At 42.3% G+C, this 22,615-nt stretch overlaps 1 protein-coding gene across 5 annotated transcripts in view; it reads left to right on the top strand.

Moving 5' to 3' along the window:
* Positions 1–22,615, top strand: part of GRB10 (growth factor receptor bound protein 10) — a 144,760-nt gene that overhangs the window by 46,812 nt on the left and 75,333 nt on the right. For all 5 annotated transcript variants that reach the window (XM_032118689.1, XM_032118681.1, XM_032118710.1 and 2 more), the window contains one exon: positions 14,435–14,528. In XM_032118689.1, the coding sequence (XP_031974580.1) occupies positions 14,435–14,528 (94 nt within the window). The remainder of the gene's footprint in view (positions 1–14,434; positions 14,529–22,615) is intronic.

Below are 22,615 nucleotides of genomic sequence, written 5' to 3'. Positions count from 1 at the left end.
TTTACTCTCTCTCACAAGGCTTACATCCAAGTGGACCATCTCCTGTGCTGCTTTCTCTGAGGACCTACTGCCAGCTGTATCTCCCCAGGACCGCCCTTGGGGCGATGTAGGGTAGCTCCCCCTTACTGAGTGGCTTATGAGCTTCCACCCTCATGATGCTGCTGTCCTTTGGTCATGACTGCCCCTGACTCTGAGTCATTTGGTGGGGAGGCAGGAGAGTCCTGGCGACATGTTCCCCTTTTCTTTCCACTGTGGGCCCATTGTAGAAGAGGTGCTATCCATGTGCCGGGAGAGCAAGGAGGCAGCACAGGTCAGGGAGGGAGGGCTGACAAAAGCCTTCAAATGCATGAACTGTCTTATTGGTTGTAAAGAGTTCGTGCCTAGCCTGGCAAGGCTCACATCTCCCTTTCCTGCCTGTGGGTTTTCTACCTCTTCCATCTCTCTGGCAGACACCTGGACTCCCAGGATTTCTTTGAGTGGTTATGTTCAGGCTGATGGAGAGTAGTGCATGGATGAGCTTGGGAGAGGATGTTCTGGCCATCCTGGAAGGAGATCATGGGCTCTTTCTGGAACACATCTTGGCAATGATGATGTCAGGTGACAGTTAACTGTGGCTAGTATTTGTGGCTAGTCCACTTCCATGGCCTTTCTTTCCTAGTCACCCTCTACAGGCTCTGGGTCTCCTTCCACCTGCTTGAGAGAAGCCCTTTTATCCTGCACAGTCCTTCTGTGTGCTCCTACCCTGTTCCCCCTCTGCATATCCTCCTTCTTCCAGAGCTCTTTCTTCTTGGCCACACCACCATGACCTCTTGGAAAGATTTCTGCAGAAGGTAACTCCAGGATCATAGGTAACACATGTTACATACATACATAAATAATCCATTTATTAAAGCAACTTAGCATGTTTACTCACCCATACATGCCCTCTCAAGTTAGGTGAATTTTTTTTCCTTTTCAAATTCAGGACAGACTCAAGGAATTTTTCAACCCAAATATAAATGCCAATATTTGAGGTAGTCACCTCAAGTGTTTCGCAGCTGGAAGTGTTTGTAGAGCCTGTTTTCTAAGGTGTATGTGAATTAAGCCTTCAGAAGGCCTGTTTCTCTGCTTCTGGCCATACAGAAGTATAAGGCAGTATGTTGCAAATTTGATGGAAAAAATTCCTTTCTCTGTGTTTGCTGGTGAAATTTCTGCATGAAATATATTTTTTTTGCCATGGTCTGAGGAAAAGGTCTAACTGAAGTGTGCTAAAGATGTTCTGAACAAGGCATCTCTTGCAATCTTGTTTTTTCTGGAGTCCTCTATGTCCTCAGAATTATGACAAGCTGCTGGCTGTTGAACGTGAACTGCCTGTATGGTTAAGTCATAAACCATAACTGCTATGCTGGATGAGAGCAAGTTGGAAAAATAGTTTTCTGACAATGTATCTTTTAGAGTATGACTTGCCCTAAAGATTAAAATAAACCCAAACCCACAAGACCAGAAACTTCTCATCCATTGACTGTCCCAGTAGCATCTTTTGAAACAGGGATATTGACACAGTAGCATGTGTTATTATGACGTAAGATTATACACATGCTGTCAGCATTGTGGTGTGCTAATGAGCTTCTAGGTAATCTGTCACAGCTAATTTTCTTGTTTTAGCTAAATAAGTAGTCTTCTGTTTATCTGTATCCAGAAGGTGGCCCATTCCTCTCATCCACAGCTTGCTTCTGAAGCCTAGTTCAAAGTTTTCCCTGTTCTCCTTCTCATCCTACGATTCCTTTTTTTTTTTTTTTTTGTCATTAATCTCAGCAGGAATCTTTTCCACTACCTTTATTTCATAGACCTGCATTTGTGGGTTAGAAAGAATAGCTCAAAACTAGAGGAAGCAGTACAATAGATACTGGTTGTGCTGTAAAATATACCACCTTGAATTAATCACCATTCAGCTGAAGCGTGGTAGCTGCTCGTGTGCAAGCTGCCAGCCCCTTGAACTGCAAGGTAAACAAGTTACTTCCCCTACCTAGTCTTCAGCAGTGGTTTCACAGAAGAGAAAGAAAAGCCACTTCAATACTGATTGAACAGCAGCTCATCCAATTGCATCCCATCTTTTCTTGGAGCAAACAGTAGAAATCCATTTGCCGAGATGTTCTCGCGGTTGATGGCAGTAGTGTTTCAGTGTTGCTAAAGCCAGCATGATCAAACATTCCACATGTGGATTTATTACAACTGTGGGATTTCTTGAACTTTTCTTCTGGCTGACCAGTTTTGCAATCTCCCTTCAAATCTCTCCTTGTTTGGAGACCCTTTACCTGGGCAGGTCTTGTTCTGAGGTGGTTTTCTTGTTTTGTTTCATGTGCTGCCTTGGCACTGTTTGGCACACCAGACCTTCCTCCAGTAGCATACTGGAAGTTATGAAACCCTTTTGATCTGTTGAGGCTTTAATGTAGCCTCAGAGGCTTTGTGTGGAATTAAAGCAGCTGCTGCTAACCACGTAGAAGCACCTCAGTGTATGTTCTGATGTGCTGTGGGTAACTGCCTTGGATGTGTCCAGTAGGTGTTGAAAGAAGTGGGGAGGAGCTGTATTAAATAAGTGGTCACTTGACACACTTACACTGTGAACAACTTTAAAACAGAGCAAAACAAAAAGAAAACCTTCCAAGCATGAAGAGGTGATTGACGTGCTTGCTTTTAGTGTGCCAGCTTCTGCAAAAACTGAAGATTTATACTTTGTATTGTGTTTTCCTGGGACAGCATGCAATTTTACATGTAATTTGTTACTATTTAAATGCAAATTGCTAATCTTTTGTAAATTTTCTTCCTTCAGAGAATGTTAAGTCAATAAAGATTTTCTGATAAAGCCACCTTCTTAATGCAGGATAACTGGTAGAGCTACTTGCAATTAACTCCCTTTCCTCAAGGAGAGGAAAACATGGCAGCTGCCACCTTGAGATGGATAGATACAAATATGTATTTTTATTGATACTGGAACAAGTGTAACAATGAAGCATATCTCATATGGTACCTAGATTTTTGAAAATTAGACAGAGATAGGTAAACTAGGCCAAGCACTGAGAGAAGTTCTCAGGCTAAAAAGTACCTTTGAGGTGCTTGGATTTTACGACAGTCAAACTTAGTTACTTCTTTTTCTAAGGACAATGAAGATCAAGAAAATCAGAATCATTTACGTTGGAAAAGACCTCTAAGATCATTGAATTCAACCTATGACAGATCACCACCCTGTCAACTAGACTATGGCATTAAGCTCCCTATCCAGTTGTGAACACCTCCAGGGATGGTGATTCCATCACCTTCTTGTGCAGTTTGTCCCAATGTTTAACAGTCCTTTTCATGAAGAAACTCCTCTTGAATTCAGGTCCAACCTGAATCTCCTCTGGTGCAGCTTGATGCTGTGTACTCCCATCCTGTCGCTGGTTGTCTGGGAAAAAGGGCCGACCCCCACCTGGCTACGGCATCCTTTCAGGTAGTTGTGGAGAGTGATAAGGTCCCCCTGAGCCTCCTTTCCTCCAGGCCAAACAACCTCAGCTCCCTCAGCCACTCATCATAGGACTCATTCTCTGGACCCTTCACGGTTCTGTTGCCCTTCTCTGGACTTGCTCCAGCACCTCAGTGTCTTTCTTGTAGTGAGGACCCCAGAACTGGACACAGAGATTCAAAGCGTGGCTTCACCAGTGGCTGAGTACAGGGTGACCATCACTGCCCTGGCACTGCTGGCCTATTTTTGGTACAACCACGATGCCCTTGGCCTTCTTGGCCACCTGGGCATGCGCTGGCTCAAGTTCAGCTGCTGTTGACCAGTGCCTCCAGGTTTTTTTTTCTGGAAAACTTTCCAGACACTCTTCCCCAGCCTGGAGTGTTGTATGGGGTTATTGTGACCCAAGTACAGGAGCTGGCGCTTGGACTTGTTGAACCTCATATAACTGTCCCTTCGATCCAGATCCCTCTGCAGAGTCTTCCTGCCCTCCAGCAGATCAGGACTCCCACCCGACTCAGTGTTGCCCATGAACTCCCTGAGGGCGCCCTTGATACCCTCATCCAGATCATCACTAAAGATACTGAAGAGGACTGGGCCCAATATTGAGCCCTGCAAGTTTCTTTCATTTTGAGAAATGGGAATGAGACAGTGATGCACCGAAATAGTCAGGATGGCTCCTGTTGTTAGTCTTATCTTAATTTTTGTTTTCTTTCCAGCTGTTATGAATTGACAATTTCTATGTAGGTATTTCTGTAATGCAGACTGCAGCATCATTTATATTAGAATTTTTGTCTAACCATTGTGTGCTAACACTTGGGGGTGACAACTTTATGAAGTCTAATAGATCGTCACTGTGAGGATTTTTCTTTTTTTCAGGAAAACTGAGAACATCGCTGTGAAAGGCACAGTTATGTATGTGACTTCCTTAAAGCTGCACAGTTTAAGTGAGATTCATACATGATTAAGGAAAGAAATGCAGACATTCAGGCATCATGTTCTGTTGGTAAACATGTGGGGTTTGGTTTTTTTTTTTTTTTTTCTATTCTAAAGGCTTGCAAAGTAATCTGTTTCTGCAGTGTAAGCAGTACAAAAGAACTATTTATTTTTAAGTACCTGTATATTGCAGACTGTTTCTTAGACTCCAACATTTTTTTTCATAAATTACATTACTGATTTGCTCTGACTGTAACCCTGACATTTGATTAGGGGAGAGCACAGCAGTCTGTTCCAATACAAGATCTGATGCTGGGTGATTAATCATGAATAATTATTGTGCCTTAGGGGGCTATGATTTCTGTGGGGTTTAAGTAGGGTATAGAGCGATCAACTGAAGTGTAAAAACATTTACGTCATATCTGAGATTCTGAAATGTCTTTTTTTTGGGTAAGGCTTGCTGATGTGGAGATGTGTAAAGAGTTAATTCTGTATCTAATTGAGAGCAAGTCACCTGGACTACAAATCCCCTTGTCTGAAGTGAGCAATGAGTTCTGGGGCAGATGGGACCATGTAACAGGAGAATGGATCTTTATCTGAGCAGGAAGGTGTGTGGTCCAGGTAATTAGGATCACAGGTGTGCTCAGATGGGACAGACACTTCTAGTTAACTATGTATCTAGTGCCAAAGAACACTGTTGGGAAGGAGGGGAGGGACACCAAGCGCACCCTAAATTTCAGCAATTGAGCAAATTGGCTAGAACGTAGAGTCATGAGGTCCACATTGCTGATGGTTGAAGCAAGGAAGGATAGTAAGGTAGTCTTGTATGAATTTGTTCAACATGACACCTAGCATTGGTCAGATTTTCAGTTTGAAGACCTGAAGAGCAATTTCATTAGTAGGTGAGAGTTACTTTGCTTGCTGACTTCCAGTAAATTTTAATGGTCTGTGTGGGCACAGTGGCTCCTGTCCCACAGGAGGTTTATAATTTTGTAACTTCCGTTGAGGCATGTAAAGAACCATCTTCACTTGTTGGCCTGTTCAGATTCTGAGTTTGAAGCTGAACCCTCACAAAGACAAAAGGGGGGATAGCACTATTGCCTGTAAGAGAGCAGACCCACATTCAGTTGGTATAAATTCTTTTGTATTTCATGCTACTTCCTTTGTTAAAAGTTTCATCTGTCTTGATGTCTAGAGCTTCCTAGCTAAAAGCTTACATTACTGTAATTTACATGTAATTTAGGTTATCTGGCTGTGGGTGCCACTTCCCAAAGCATACAGATTTTAATATAAATTCCTGAAGAGAATGCACTTGTATGGAAATAGCGGTTCCTTCAACCCGGTGCCGTCTTCCCTTCTGTCCTCCCTCCCCTGGCCTGAGACACACAAATGTGTTGCTGCAGTGCCAGATCCAGAGTCCATCAGCTCATCCTTTCAAGCACTGAGCCTTCCAAGGTTATTTCAGGGCATCATTAGCCTGTGCTGGGACAGACTGTCCGAGACATTTTGCGGAACGTCTCCTGTCCATGTGGTGGAAGGATGCTGTCAAAACCTGACTCCCAAAGCCAGTGTTCTTGGAAGCAGCTGGCCAGCAGTGCTGCTATAACCAAAGCTGTAGTAGGTTTGATGCCAAGTAGAACAGATGAGCTACCTTGTATTTCACAGGTCTGAGCATGGGGAGGCCAGTGTGTTGGAAAGGATTAAATATCCCGTACCTTCTTTCTGTGTTACAGCTCCCCCCGAAAGAATTTATGGAGGGTTTTTTTTTGGTTTGTGGTTGGTTTTTGTTTTTTGTTTTTTGTTTTTTTTAAAATACAAGCTAAAAGGAAATAATTTTGAAGATGCTTTCTCAGATTGGACAGGTGTGTTAGCAAGTGTGTGACATGCTGAATTTTTCCATTGCACCAGGGTACAGATATTAATTCCCATTATGTTTCTTTTTGTCCTTCTGATGAAGAAGGAATATAGTCTGACCATGACTTCAGAAACTTGGACAAAACATGAAAAGTGACCCTGGTAAGGATTCTTGAATAGGCTAAAGGTTTTATGAGCAGCAACACATTGTTGTGGGTTGCATTACTCCCTTAGATTGCGAGAGCACCATCTGACATAGTAGTTAAATCGTATGGATTTGTGCTTTTGGCTCCATTTAAGTAGTGTAGTCTGTTAAGTGTCAGTTCTTTGATACAAGATCTCACTGAAAAGCCTATTTAAAAAGAAGAGGAATATGACATGCTGCTTTAGGTTATACCTTCTCATGGTAACAAAACTCAATTTTTAAATTACCGTGGATAATTACGGTTCACTCTCACAAAACCCAGATTTTTCAGGGACTTTAATGCTTGAGTCAGTATTGACCAAAACCAAAGAGCTTAGAACATGCAGCAAAGGATGTAGCTTTGAACATATAACTTTGTCAGTGGCAGTCCCTTGCCAGTGAAAGTGACTTGCTCTGGAGGTAAGGTTAACTTACAATTAAATACGAGCTAAAGATACTTTACCAGGTTCTGTGGGCACCAGCAGAAGAAACAAAATTTCCATGTAAGCATGCGACTTTTCTACTGTGATGAATTTCCTAATATAAACTTCATTTATTCAGTGGTGTTTTGTTGGACATGAAAAGAAACATAGTTTATTTTAAAAACATAAGTAAAAGGATGCTTTATCAGTAAGCAAATGCTTCATTTTTCTAAGTACTTTATAGGTGAACACACCTCTAAGGAGTGATTGCTGTCGCTGAGGACTTTGTGCACTTGTTTCTTTTCTGTATTTCAAGACTTTATTTAAGCTGTAAACTATGTAAACTGTCTCTAACAGCCACAGTGGTTTCAGTCTCTTTAAAAATCGAACAAAACTTTTAGCATTTCTAAGCCTGTTGGTTGGATTCCCTCCTTGCTAACTGATTAAAAGACAGCAACCATGATGCCCAGAATTTTCTTCTACCATAATAAATGGCAGTTTGGCCCGAAAAGTGCACACTGTGGAATATACTATCCAATTTCCCTGTGCAGAGTATGGGGAGACAGCTCAATTCTTGCAGAAGTGATTGGTTCCTACTAAGAGAGGACTGTATCTAATGAGAGAGTTCTTGCCAAACTTTGGGTTCAGGAGTGCTGAAAGCCCTGTTAATGCCAGTTTTGCAAAAATCAGGCTAGAGAAGCTGAGTCTGTAATGTTAGCCTGTATGCATGCTGTAAAAGTGCATTGCTGCAGCTGTCAGCTAAAATGGTGTGCTCACTCCTGCCTTGCTGGAGAAAAGCCTTTTTGGAGTAAACTGCTGCTACCAGATACTGATGGAGCTTGCTAGTTGTGGTCCAGCTCTTGACAGACTACATTAATTAATTAATTAATTAATTTCCTGGATGCCAAAGAGACACTGGGAGTCGGGGCAGGGGTGACAGGAAGAAGCTGGCTGGTAGATGACAGCGGTTTTTGGTTTGCCTTGATATCAGTTGCAATGCAGGTAGTGATAAGTCACATAACTAGACTCCTAAAAATAAATCTGAAGCACCTTCAGAAAAATAACTTTCTGGCTCAGCTATAGCAGTGGCTTCTATAACTGTGTCAGGCCACAGCTTTTAGGAAGAAACACTTCACTGGCCTGGGGCATGCACACTATGGGGTTTCAGTGTTGACAACAGGGTCCAAACCCCCAATTTTTTTCAGACTTCAAGGATTTCTGATCAGTGGGTTGTTGAAGCCCAGAGAGGGTCGGGAGAGAAGTTCCTCCAAGGTCAGACTGACAAGCCTTTCTGCCTTCCCCTGTATCATGGGACGTAATATAATTCCTGTGATTCATTTAACAAATTCTCTGCCACTGCAGAGACATGGACCACGGGCGCAGATCTGTCTTGTCTGTCAGCCTCATTTTCCTTCTCTCTTTGCTAGTTCCCGGTCTGTTGTAGCTATCATATACGTTGTGTGGTGGGCTGGTAAGTCTGCTGAGGGTTGTAGGAACGTGTGGATCACAACAGGTCTGTGTGCCCTGCCAGGTTATTGAATGTTTTCAGTGATTTGTGGCAGTGAGGATCGGAGGTGCTGTGGTGTGTCGGGAGGAATGTGCTGCTGCCTTTGCTGCTCCTGTAATCCTGAGCTGGCTTGTTTGCTCTTGGTCTCTAGGGTTATTGCTCCCTGTCTTGACAGCCAGTACTGTAAAATCAGAAGGATTCCTGCAGTTAGTGGCTTTGCTACTTCAGGAGAGAGAGCCCAACTTTTGACAAAGCTAAGTGGCTTTATTTTAAGCTCTTGTTTGTACAAGCTCTCTTAGCAATGGGAATGCTAAAATTCTAGGTTCACAGTTACTCTGTTGACTTACTGAGCCTTTCACTTGGCTCTTACCTAGTCAAATGGCTATAGTTAAGAGGCAGGAAACCAGGTTACAGGTCTTTAATTATGTAATATGTGGGTTGTCTGAGAATGCGCTTTAAAGTTTTTTGCCTAGTGTGCAAAGCTTGTGTTTTCTTTATTTGTATGACATGTTAAGCACTCTGGCAGAAAACAGTAAAACATACACGCTGTGTTTGAGTAAACTTGAAATCGTTTGCAAAGCAGTGACTTTGGACAAATCCAAGAGCCTTGCACTTCCCTCAGGACTCTTACTTGGGACAAATTTCCTCAAACTCTGGAGTGCCAGCTTGCTGAAAATGTGTTGTACTAAACAGCTGTCTGGTAGGGGACTGTGCTGCTGTATTTCTAGGAAAGGAGCATCACATGAATTACTAATTGATCTGGACTGCGGAGTTTGGATTAGAACTTGAACGCTGGTCTGGATCCTTCAGTCGGATTTGTTCTTGTAATAGCCTGTGTGTTTGCCTTCACAGGGCTAAGAGTAAAATTGAGTGAGCAGAAACTCTGGATGGCTGTAGATACCAGTAAGCTGTAGGAAAGTTTACTTAGATGACTAGCTGGCTACTCGGCACTTAGCATAATTGATTAATCTCCTCCTATTATCCTCCTCCTACACTTGATGCTTGAAGTAAACCAAAGCTGCAAAATCATGGTATAAAGAATCAGCGTAGCTTAAAAAGCAGTGCAGGAAGCTACTTTACATAAATGCAAACAGTCTTTTGTTTGGCAAGTGAGGAATCTTACAAAGCATCCTCAGAAGAAATGATGTCTAATCTGTTCATTGACTAAGGAAACTCCAGGGGCATATTAAGAATGACAGTACCGGGTCAGATAAAGAAATGTTTGTCTATCTGTGTCCTTCATCTAAGAGCAACTAGTTGCAGATATAAAGAGAGTGTAATTTCTCAAAGTATCCCCTTTCTGCTCCTGAAGCCTGGAGCTGTGTCCACTTTTCCACAGACCCTGGTGTTCACCTCTTCAGTGAATTTGTGTAATTGTTTTTTTTTCTGGGAACCACTTACGCTTGAGCACTCTGCAATAACTTCCTCGGTCTGTGGTAATATAAGGTACTTTATTTTGCTGTGCACAAGTTGCCTGAACAGAGTAAAGCTGTGGTGGTTCAAATAACGACTTCGCTAATTTTCTATTTACGCTCAGCTGGTTTTAAGACCTGTACCTTGGTGTGATGAAGGAGTACCGCCAGGTTGGCAGGGAGCTCCTGCTTGGCAGGAGTGCCCTCTCTGCAAACTGAGGCATATCTGCCTTGATAGTCTCCTAAATTGCGGTGAGACCCATCAGCACGTCTGACTTTGCTTTCTGTTGTGCTGGACGGTGTACAAACATCAGAAGTATGTCATGATCTTAATTTGTTGCTGTGGGCCTGCTGGCATGAGTACGCGTGGCTCTTGCTCAATTGAACCTTTTGTTCAGGGGCACGGCACTGTGGGTTTGCAGACAGCTACAGTAAATCCAAAAACAGGGGCTGTTGTCTTGGTGGTCTGGACATCCTCAGTCTGGCCGTGCTCCCAGCTCCTTCCGAGAAGCTGTGCTGCCACTTGTAGCCTTTCTTCATCTCGTAAACTTCCAGTGACTACTGAAATTAGAAGAAGCAGAAGCCTTCAGGGGATTTCCAGACCTCTCCAGAAAGCTGCTCTGTCTCTGCTAATGCTAGACCCCTTTCTTCGCAAAGAATGAGGGAGAAGGGAAGTATAAATGATACTTCATTATTTGTGCTTTCAAATCTGCCTCCTCCCTTCTCTATTTGCCTGTGAGATTACCCTGAATGACTGACTAGATAACCTTTGCTGAAAAAACTGGGATGAGAGAAGCAGCAGTAGAGTAGTAGCAACACACTGGTCTGTCTAATAATACTATCTCATACTCCCCTGAGCTAAAGTGCAGGTGGGAACAGTGGCACTTGGAGCCAAAGAGGTGATTAAAGAGCACCTGTGCAGACAGCAGAGCTGCTGTAGTGTATGTCTGGCTGATTCTCTGATTAAAAGATGAGATTTAGTATTTTCTTAGATAACTGAAATGCTTATTGTGCTAGCACAAACAGCAGCAAACATTGTATGTCATAGTTGAAGGAGTGCAACTTGAAAGGCTGGGTTATAGATTGAAAAATAAATCTAGATTGTCCTGGTTACTGATACGTAGAGATAACACTGTCTATGAGTGGACTTTGGCTCTTAAGGCGATGCAAGCATGTAGCATTTTGTGTCGTGCAACATGGGTTTGCAAAAGGACACTGTAATCTGACCTGTAATGATGGTGTGTTTGGCTTTATGAAATGCTAATGCTTTAAAGGACCCTGCTTCAAGTCCTTCTAGCACTCTTGCTAGTCACTCAATTAAATCATCCTTGGTTGCGGATGCTGACTGACAGAGAAAACAGCACATGCAAAAAGTCAGCGAGGGCTAATGCTCAGCTAGCTTCTAAAAATACTACGATAGCTGGATGGTACAGTAAGTTAGGTAACATGCTTTAATTTCATATTGAGACCATTTATTGGAGGACGAGGGAGAGCTGGGGATTAAACCATGAAGCAAACAAATTACTTACTTGGAGGCTGCTTTCAGCTGCAGCACGGAGATGGTGATGGACCAAAGCAGGTGCCCACCTTGCTGAAGGCCATGGCCTCAGCCCCGAGCTGGGGCCCGACAATAAGGCTGCTGGCACGGAGCAATTATATAACTTTATTTCCTGCCCCTCTCCCCTCTCTTCTTTTACCCTTGTTCCAGTGTGTGATCTCCACTGCAGCTGGCCAAGTGCCAGTTTTGTCTGTGCACAACGGACACAAACAGATTCTGGAGGGTCATGTGAAACTACCCCTGGCTCTTTAAACCTCACCGCCCTTACCTTTTCCCCTCCACTGCCTGCATTGCTGTAACAGGTGTGGCTTTGTTTATGCACGGCCTGTCGCTTTGCTTTAGCACCTGGGTTTTGCTGGCCCGCAGTGTCCGGAGGAAACCTTTGCCTCCCTGTTTTGCTCAAGCTGCAGGAGAACTCTCTGGATCTTGTGGGCAGGTGTTTGCACTGAACAAAGCAGGCAGGGGCATCAGCTTTATACGGGCAGCACCAGCAGTCATTAGTCACTGTAACCTCTGCTTCTGAAAACTTTGATCTGCCTTACCATGGCTTTGGCTCAACTTTGTGAGTAAGGCCTGTGGTTCTCAGCATCTTCTGGTACAGATGTAAGGTGATTCCAGAGAGGGCGTATCCTATTCCTGTAGATTTTTGGCAATTGCTAGTTAAAAAAAAAGAAAAGTCTGGTTTAATTGAAGAGTTACGGGCCTGGAGCCCAGTGAAAGCCTGAAATAAGGTCTCTCAGTTAAGTGTTTGTGTGTTACTGCTGTGGGAAACCCAAATGTAAAATGATGCATCTTGGCCCCATTTCACCTTTGTTACTACATAGTACTTCATGAATCCTGCCTTCCAGAAGGGACTTGTATATGTTGGGGCAACTGACAACACATTTAGGTGTGTGACAAATAACTTATAACTGGTTTTCTTGTTCCAACTTTTATTTCTCTTGGGATGCCCTGTTACTCTTCCCAGCTAAGAGGCAATATGTCACTGCATCCATGTGTTAGACATTGGGACTTCTTCCTGGGAAGTGGAACTAATGCTGCTAAACTGCATCTGTGGGGTTTTAGCTACCCCATAAAAATTGGTCATGTTGAATTTCATGAAGGGAAATGCACAGAGAAAGCTCTGGGCTGGGGAGGGACATTCTGCTGAGTTCTCCATGCCTGTGATGCTTACCTCTTAGCCTTTGTACTGAGAGAAGTCAGCTTCAGCTTTTAAGTTTTGACTGAAACTTTTCCTAGATAAGCATCTCCTCCTGCTGTTGCCCCTGGCACCTTGGAAAAATCACAACTGAACTTTCTGGGGAACAGACACATAATTTTGTATGTCCTTTCTGCAGTTGCCTTGTGCTGCAAGTCCCAGATTTTCTGCCCCAAATTTAAAGTGGAGATGATGTGGGCCAGGTCAGTGATGGCGGTGTGGTGTCCCAAAGAAAATGAGATAAATACAGTGAGAATGACTAGTGCTCCGAAAGTGAAAATAATGTTAGAATGTGATACCCTGTAGTTGTGAGGGATTTGATGAAAACAGGAGCTCCTGAGTTGCTTGTTCCTACTGAGTGTTCAGTTAGCTCCAGTGAAAGAGCCAGCAAATACTGCTGTGTTTCAAGAAAGTAAGAACAAAGGCAGTTGTGCTGATGGAAGGTCTGATGTGGTTTGGGGTTTTTTTTGATTCCTGAGAAGCAATAACAAAAACTCATGAGATAAGCGAGATGTGGTGCATGAAATAACAGCCAGTGTTGTGAAAACCAGTGCAAAGAATGTAAAGAGCTATAAGGGGAGATAGCCAGTATGGTCCCAGTTGTATCTGGCATAGATAGATAGATGCCATTTGTATCTTATCATACAGTGTTTACTCATAAAAACCTTTCTTAGTCATACCACTGTTGTCAGTTTCTGTCTTATAAATGCCTTTGGGCTCCTGAACTGATCCCTGATGGTGACGACACTCGAGAGCAGTGCTTGAGTGCTTGATTCAAAGCTCAAGCATTTGCTGAGACAGTCTCTGATGAAGAGATAGTGGTATAACTATATACAGTTCTAGTCCCCAAACACTACATCCATTATGTTTTTGAGCATTAGCTTATATTTTTTCAATGCTGGGCTGAGGGCTCATGGTTGCGCATAGTTGAATTGCCGCTCGCTGTGTGTGTTACTGCTCTGCCTTAATTACAATGTCATTTGCTTTGAAGGTGGTTCCTGTGTTTTAACATAAAAGCAGGTCATGCCACTGTGTATTTAGCCCACATTTTGCGCAGAGTAGGGTCATGTATATAGTCACGTATATCGCTGCAGCAGTTTATGCTTGGTGATATATCAGTGCAGTCGACTTTATGCACTTTTACACACCCACCCTTAACTGGTATATGCAAAGGTATGCCACTTTTTTAAAACCATGTACCTGCTCTAAGTCTCCTCATACTTCTAGAATGTGTCTTATCTTACTTTTCCTATTTTCTTGTTTGTATTTCAATTTTCCTGCTTTCTCCTAGTTGTCTTCTTTGGCAAGATCTGTGAGAAACCCTGGTATTTTAGACTTAGCCAAATTCAGTTTGTGTTAAAACTTCATGAAACTTGATCTTGTGAGAGTTCCAGTATGAAAAAAACAACAGGTTGGCATCCAGAGCCATGGATGTTTATCTAAACTGAACTTCTGATTTCTCTTGAGGTTTAGTAGTTCACTACTGAATCTGTTTCAGTCCAGTTAATTAGTTACAAAGCCCTAAGCCACAGACTTGGAATTAAAGAAAACAAAGCCCCAAGCCTCTGCATAATTTGATGCAAGAAGAAACTTTTGTTAAACTAGGAAGTGCATTTACATTCACTGTTTCTCAGTTTGAAATGCAAACTGGTGTACAGATGAGCCAACAGCACAGTCATTGATTCTGGATCCATGCCACGCGTATTAATGTGGCAGCCTAGTGTCCCCCTGTGATCTGCTCCCCCACCTTCTCTGACATTGGTTTCTCCTTTCAGAGGCATGGCAGGGCTTTTCTGTTTTGTCTTGGTGGTTTGACTCCGTGTAATGTAGCTTGCAGGGAGTACAGAATGCCTGGTTTTGGTAAGATATTCTACTCTTCTGTTTTTAGGACAATGTAGATCAGACTTCAGCTCATGGTCGGCGGGATCTGGTGGAACCGGGTTTCCAAGAACCGTCTAACCGCATCTCCCTGAACCACCAAGGTAAGGAATAGCGCGTGGAAGTCCAGGCTTCTTGGGGGAATGCAGACATGGTTTTGCCTCCATGTTGCCATTTCTCCTTCTCATTGGGGGGAAAAAAAAGTGTTCTGGATGGTTGGAGAAGGAGAGCTGAAGAAATCGGTTTTTGTCACAACTGTCCTGGGAGCTGTGAGTGAAGACGATGAAGGACTTGTATACATCTCAAACCTTGTAGCCCAAGATAGGATTACTAGCCTGGGTGACAGTGATATTCTCCTATTTTTAGGAGTGGGGAGGAGGGAAGTACTGACATTGCATTCAACATTTGTAATGTTAAGGTTGCATTTTAAAAAAATCTTTGACTGCCATAAGAATGGCTCTGGCTCAATGTCTGCAGTAGGAGAAGAAAAAAAAAAACATGTTTACTTGCTTTTCATGAGAGAAGTCAGCTCATTTGGGAAAAGATAGCCCTGAACTAGATGTTGTAATGTGGGTGTAATAGTTTAGCTTCTGTTATTCAACAGGACTGTTCATAAAAAGCTAAAACAAATCTTAAAACTCTGTCTTCCCTGATTTCTGTCTGTTCAGAGACCTAAAAGACAACAGTTACTATTATTATTTCTTTAAGTTTGAAATAATTGATAATTGATAATAGTGCTTTCTTAAGCACTGAACCCTCTTATCCTAAGAACCTAAGGGTTCCTCATGGTTTAATTTGAAGCCAAGTCCTTGAAGGTCATCTTCAAATGTTGTTTCATCAGTGCAACAACTAATAGTAATGCAGACAGAACAAGACTATTGAAACAAAAAAGTTTACAAGCACATTATTAAAATATTTGCCAAACGTGACATGTTTAACTTGTCCTTTAAAAATCCAGCTTTTTTTAATTTGTCAAGGGCAGCAAGACTTAAATTTCATGACTTGTAGATTGTCAAGACAGTTAAAGTTTCATAAACAAGTCCCAGAATGTAAGGAGGATTGTATTTTAACTTGCTCCCCTTTCCATGCTCCAAGTTTTCTGGTGTTTTTAAAGCTTTGCTTTCAATTGAAAAGAGAAGGCAACAGGCTGCAATGTAATCCAGTCTAAAACTTGCAGTAGCAGAGGCAATGTTTTGTGTCATGTTTGCACACATAGAACACATTTTATAAGTTCAATTTTTCATTTGTTTTAGAATTAATAATGGTTGTTATATTACTTTCACCTATCTTAGGATGTGCAAATTTTGGAACAGATTTATACAGACTTCTGAAGCTATTTGTAAAGATCCCCCTTTAATCAAGGGATTTTTTGGGGTGGGGGGGGAAGACATCCTGTGTGGTCTGGGTTCGTGTGCTACAGTGCATGCGGCTGCTGCTTTTGAAGTCTGAACATCTATAGAAGAAATAGGTAATACTGTGTTTTGATGGCAGAACAGCAGCTTTGCAGCCTGACATTTTCCCACTTCCTTTTCAGATCTTTCTTTTCCCCTATCCATATTGTTGTACAGCAAAAGGATCCATACGGAGTCACCTGACATGTGGCTCTTTCTCAGACACTTTGAGACAAATGTTTGTATGTGGTGGTCCAAATTAATTTAGGAAACAGAGGAGGTACTGGCAGTTCAATGCCTGCTTCTCAAGCAAGACTCAGTTAATGTTTTTCCCCAATACTTTTTGAAGTAAAGATCACTTATGCATCCACAATTTGTTTGGGATTTTTCTTCTATATCAGCTGACTGGCAGCAATCAAATCCAGTATTTCTAACATCTTTTTGATTTTGTTGCCGAAGTAAGTACATAGTACAGTATTAATCTTGACGCTGTTATGTTAGTGGTGTGGATTAAGAACTAAAACCCAAGTGTCCAAAGGTGGCCTTTAATGCTGAGCTGGGCTGTAGGACTTCTGCCTTTTTGCAGTGTTGGAGGGAAGCAAGGTACCTGCTGCTTTGGTACTGTCTTGGAAGTGGAAGCAGCCATAGGTGTGATGTTACGTCATGTCTTATGTGTTTGTTCTGTCCAAGTAGGAGCATCTACACTCTTTTCATAGCATATGAAATAAATACTCTTGTCCAAGAACTTGAAAGTACAAGTATTTTTAGAGCTGGCATATATTGTAGAATTCCAGATTAATGAATAGTACATAGAAAAACACAGCACAAAGAGCTTCAGCTCAGAGAATTGTGACATAGTCTGAACTAGCTCTCATGCAGTCATATTATTCACATAATACATAGGAAGATTAGATTATTGACATGAAATGGATTTTTATGTTCTGTGGCCTGGCCAGTGTTTGCTTTGGTTGTTCTTACTCTTCCACTAAACTTAATTATCCGTTACTTTCTATTAAAGCCTTGCTGGCACTGACACTGGTTTAAAACTTAGAAGAGTAAACCTATATCCAGAAACAACTTGCAGAACCACTGCAAATGAATGTTTGGTGGTATGCCTTGATTATGTTGATGATAAAGGTGTTTGCAACAGACTATGGCAATTTTTGCTTCCAGTTATATGCAACATTACTTGCTGAATTAAGCACATACCTATTAGGAGGCCTAAAGCTTCCTGTGATTGGCATGAGCAGAAATTGTGGAAGGATTAGAATTGGCTAAAATAATTCCTGTGTTAGGTGTTCTCTGCCTTTTTCTCTTTAGCGTATTGTGCGTTAAGTGCTTTGAGCAGCCGTAGTTGTTACGTTGTTTTCTGTGTGCACTTGCAGTTCACACCTGACCACATTGCTCAGTGAGCGCAGCAGATTTGCCAGTTTCTGTTGAACATTAACTTGTGGTCCTCTGCTTTTCACTGGGAGGGCTTTTGGTACAAGCACCTGCAATTCTGAACCAAGACTGCTTTCCACAGCCTATAAAAATGGTGATTAGCTTCTTCCCAGGCATCTGAATCCCTTTAACACAAACTGGAAAAAGCATTCAAGTGGAGACTGAGATAGCCCTGCCAACTGTCCCCGCGTGAATAAGCCCTTTCTTGTGAAGGGTATTTCAAGTACGTGTTTCCTGCTGAATCACTGTTTTTACACAAGCAGATGCTTTATAACTCTTCAGCTTCTTCTTTCAAAAGAATGTCTTGTAAAGATTGGGGAGCAGAAGATACTTCTGTAATGTGAGGAGTCTTTAGAATAGGAAGGTTTCATGTGAAACTAATGTGCAAAATTGAGTGCAGATGGAATAGTGTTTTTTCCTAGAAATAGTTTAATAACTGCTTATGTGTAGGTATGCTAATAAGCTTGCTTACTTTAACAGTAAGTGTTTTTGTATCTAAGCCATTATTTAGTACTCACTTTTCAACGATTCTTCTAATTGGGCAAGTTTTGTAAAGGTAGTAAATGCAAAGAGAGGGGACTATGATTTCTTTCCTATATTCCCCATTAGCAAATGTAATAGGAAAGAACAAGCTGTCTAGCTGAACAATACTAATATCCACTAATGCAAAGGAACAGATATGCTTCAGATACCTGAAAGTTAGAGAAAGTTAAGAACAGCCTGCCAGGATTTGGCATTTAATAACCAGCAAGTCTAAGTATTTCTGGAACAGTCTTTCCAGAAGCTGTGGCAAAGCCTCTAGGCTTGGAGAAGAAAAATATTTCTAAACTATGTGGCTTTTCTGAAGAGGAAAAGGTAGTAGGTGAAGAAACAAGCAAAACAATTATTCACCATCTTCAAAAAAACCAAGAGGAAGTGAGAGCATGCTTAGGAGGTGATGACAAGTATTGGTTTTTTAAAAATTTTTTTCCTTCTCACTTTGCAAAAGATTCAGCAGTCACAAATGTTTAAAATTTTGCAATGACAGATTTTCTGCAGTGTGTAGCCTATAGTATTTGTACTCTGTCCATCAGTGAGAGGCAGAGCTGGGGACCATAGTAGTGATTTTAGTTCTGATCCTTGCATTCACACAGGGATGCCATTTAAAGGTCTTCCAAAGAGGTGATAAACTCCAGCATTTGTTCTCCCTTGTCCCTTCCCAAAGGGTGCTGCTGGTTCTCCTCTCTCTCCAAGTACCCTGGCAGTGCAGCCCTCTGTTCCTCTAGGCTGCTCTGTGATGCTGCTGTGTAATGCTGCCAAATCTAACCTTGAGTGTGTCTCATTAGCAAGACAAAGCTATCATATAGATTTCCCTGTGCTACCGTGGAAGAGCTTTGCTATATGAATTATGATGGCAAAATACACTATGCTACAGAAAACTGTAAGCCCAACAGAATTTGTTGGCTCTTGGACTTCGGGGGGTTCAACCTGCCTGCCATGCCACTGCTGTTTCTCTTCTTGCTCTGTACTTCTGGGATCTTCTTTGCTGATGCATATTTTGGAGCTCATTTTTTCTGTTTGTTTTTCTAGCAGGCAGCAAATACTGCCAACTCCAGTCCCAGATGTGAAGTTTATGGGTAATACTTTTTATTGGTACTTGACATGTACTTTTTGAGATTGGGTAGCTACTTCTTATTCAGAATTTTAAAGCCAGGCATAAATAAGGCACATTTTGTCACCTTGCCTTTAGTGGAAGTATTAGACACACAGTTCTGGCACTTTCTGTATGTACGTACTTGTGGAATGATTGTCAGTTTCTGTACAAATGTGTTTTGCCATGGGTCTGTGATGAAAGATTTATCTTCCTTTTATTAGTGCACTCACATGAAGGCTTCCTTTCCCAAGGTGCTCTCAGCTCTTGTTGGACGTGATGCTTTTTGTCACTGCAGTTTGCAGACAGAGCTGAGCTGAACCTTACGGCACCTCTGGCTCCGTAGCCGGGTGGCTCCAGCAGCAGAAAGGAAATGGTGATGACAGTCGTTTTAGCCAACAGCTGTCCTTTGCCAACAGCCTTTGGTCTTTCTTGGTTGGTTGTGGTAGGAAGCCTTGCCTGTAGTGAGACGATGAACCTGCTTTGGTTGCGGATTGGGTGGGCATTAAGATTTCCTACCTGTGTGTACAGACCACTTGGCTCCCAGTGAAACTGGAGGGATCCGGGGCATCTGCCAGCTTGCACCATACTGCAGCCGGCTCTTGAGGTGGATGCTGTCCTGTACCTCGCTGGCTAGTCACTAAAACATTAATTTTTATAGAGACATGGTGGAAACTTCCCTTCTAGCACACTGGAACAGTCCTGGGTCCAAACAATACAAGCCCATGTACATACAGTCAGACTTTTGAATAAGCATGGGTGTAGGTGAAGTATTACAATGCCTAAGATTTAGCCCAGAAAAATAATACTGTGTAGCACTCTTTTTCTCCACCATTGTTGTTATTACTTGATTTGAATATATTTTCTTTTGTATTTGCCTGAGGATAGGCATGAGAAGTTGAGGTGATGTTGTTATTCATTCTGTAGCTAAGGAGGAGTGTGTTTAGTAACAGCCGGTGCTGCTTCTGAAATGCCTCAGTTGTGTGATCTGACTGGGATGAGTTGGTTATCTGGTGTATCAGAACTGACCCATGTTTTTTGCAGAATCCAGCTGGTACTGAACTGAAAGTGTAGAATGAAAAACAAACATTGTTTGTATTTCGGAGACAATACTGCCAGACATTCATGAATTCTCGTGCTTTGTATAAATGTTGTTGTCATTGTCCAGCCTTAGAAAAAAACCACCATTAGTGCCAAAATGATTTACACTGACTAATCTTACGCAGAGAGCGGAGGCCCTGCTTCCTGCCTAGCTCATTACAGTACCTTTGTCTTCTTTTGGAGAATGCTTCCATTTATATTTGGTGATGAATCTTGTTAGCACAGCTACTAGGAGGGCACCCATAATAGCTGTGTAGAAGTTTAACTTCCCTCATTAGATTAGTTTCCAAACCCTTGGGCTGACAGAACTCTGAAAAAAATAAGTTATGAAAAGAGAAGACAGAGTAGATTGGTGTTTAGTACAGATTGTTTCAGAGATTTGCAGTGAGCTATGGAACACAGATGAACTGAACTGTATGAGTTTAGCTGGAAGACTGTACATAATATAGTGAAGATTGAGTGAAAACAGTGAAATGAGAAGAAACAGACCAAAAATTATTTAAAATGTTGCATATTCAAAGAAAAGCATTTTTAGGTAGCTGATGTATTTTCTTTCATTTTTATTGTATTTTTTAATTTTATTTTTTATTTTATTTTTCATATATCAACTTTTTAGTATCAGCTTGCAAATCTTTGGTTTTGGACATATATAAAATTAAATGTGTTCAGCTGAAGCCACCTGATATGAATAAAAAAGCACTGTAGTATCTCATAGTTGACAAGCATGGTATTTTAAGCCTGTTTATAATCTCAGGATTCAGTGTATCAGTCTTTTGAATTTCTCTGACAAAGTAGGATTCAATGCAGGGAAGGAGCCCACTGTCTTGTTTAGGGTTTACCTTGGGGCCTTTATTCACTGGAAGCTTTACAAGTTGAGATGTAGAAAAAATGAAGAATTTTAAGTAAGCCAAACCAAGAAGTACTACAATATTAAAAATTAATTTTAAGCCTGGTTTTTTTTTTTTTTTTTCCCCTGTGGCCTATGGAAGAATGGTAAAGCTATTACCAGATGTGCAATGACCTTTTTGCTGTGCTGAAGGGGAAGATGGCTGCTGGGGCAGAGCAGTTGCATTGGAAGAGCCAGTGGAGCTGGACTGGGAAATTGGGTTCCTTGTTCCAGACAGTCCATGGCACACCATACTCGTCCCTCAGGGACTGAGGCTGTATGGGTGTATGACATCTGAAAGAGTGCTTTGGGGTTTTTTATACTGCAGATAGGTGTTCCTCCACCTTCTCTTTCAAGATTTGTATTTGCAGTTACCATGGCACAGAGGGGAGTAGATTCACAAAGTGTGAATTGAGGGTAGTTAGAAGCTCCTTTCTTGTTATTGTTAAATTCTTGTCTAAGGCTTTGGGAGAGGAAGGTGTAGATTGGGCATCTGGGTGATGAGCTTTTCTTGCTTCTTTACAGATCCATCTCAGAAAAAGAGGGCATTTACCTCCCTCGCCCTGTGCGTTACCGCCTTGAAAACAAGTTAGCTTAGTGCTAGCATAAGCCTACAGCGGTGGCTCTTTAAGAAACTCATCACAAATCAAATAGGGTGAGACTGCAAAATCAATTGTAAAATCAAATGTCCTTTTTAATTCACTTTTGTCTTTAATATTAAAGTATGTGCATTTCCTGCTGCCGCTGAAGCAGAGCAAATCTATCTGTTCTTTTTGCATCCCTTGGCTGGGTAACGCAAGAGGCAGCATGGGACACCCTCTCTCTTTGCTGGTGGGTGCGAACTCGGGGGCATCCCGTGGAGAACTTCCTCTCTCTGCTGCAGCTATTGCACAAGGGTGGCTCAGGGGAGCGGCACGATTCGGGGCGAGGGGCTGGGGTGCTGGGGCTGGGTGCCTAAACACACTGGTCTGTTGGGAGGGAGTGTCCGCTCCGTTCGCAGGAGGCTGACGCTCACATCCCGTTTCCATCCATGAGGCGATGCCACGGGCGGCGCAAACACTTCTGTGCCGCTGCTGCCGCTCCAGCTGTGTTGGGTCACCCGTGCCCTTGCTGAGCGGGCACTGTGTGTGGGCTGCCTGGTGCCACAGCCTGGCTGGTGACTCCTCGGGAGGGAGAGCACCTTGCACGGGCTGAGAGAGGGCTCCTGGAGGGAAGCAGCCTGCAGGCCCTTCATGGGGAGGATGTTATTCCAGGCATTCTGTTTATCGGCCTTGAGCTCGTGGGTCTGACGCTTCTGTTTGAAATGGTGTGCTTGGGGAAATTCATGTATCTGAGGGAAACCAGTGATTCAATATCTACCTCCTGATGAGGTGTTTCTCCCCATGTACCGGACCTGAGCTCATTTCTTGTGTGTTTGTCTCATGTTTTTTGTGAGGGGAAAAAAAAGTCTATTATCCCATGGATGGTGCACTCCCTCCTCTGTAAGTGTATTTGCTTAGCAAATTGCACCATTCCATTGCTAAAGCAGCCAAATGTGATAGATTTCACTATTTTTTAAACCATTTTATATACTTATTTATACTATCCGACAGGTATTGGGGCACTTCTGGTCTCAGGTCTTCCTCTGCCTCCTAGGCAGCTTATTTCTTCCATTTGAGTTAGTGGTCCAAAATTGAGCTTAGTGATCTGAAATATTCTCTCCTAGTTTAATCAATGCAAGTTAACTGTAAAATCTTGGGA

Source organism: Corvus moneduloides, chromosome 1 (genome assembly GCF_009650955.1).
Source record: "Corvus moneduloides isolate bCorMon1 chromosome 1, bCorMon1.pri, whole genome shotgun sequence".
Classification (NCBI taxonomy): Eukaryota; Metazoa; Chordata; class Aves; order Passeriformes; family Corvidae; genus Corvus; species Corvus moneduloides.
Note: the sequence above shows the minus strand (reverse complement) of the source record. Positions and strands in the feature narration are given on the sequence as shown.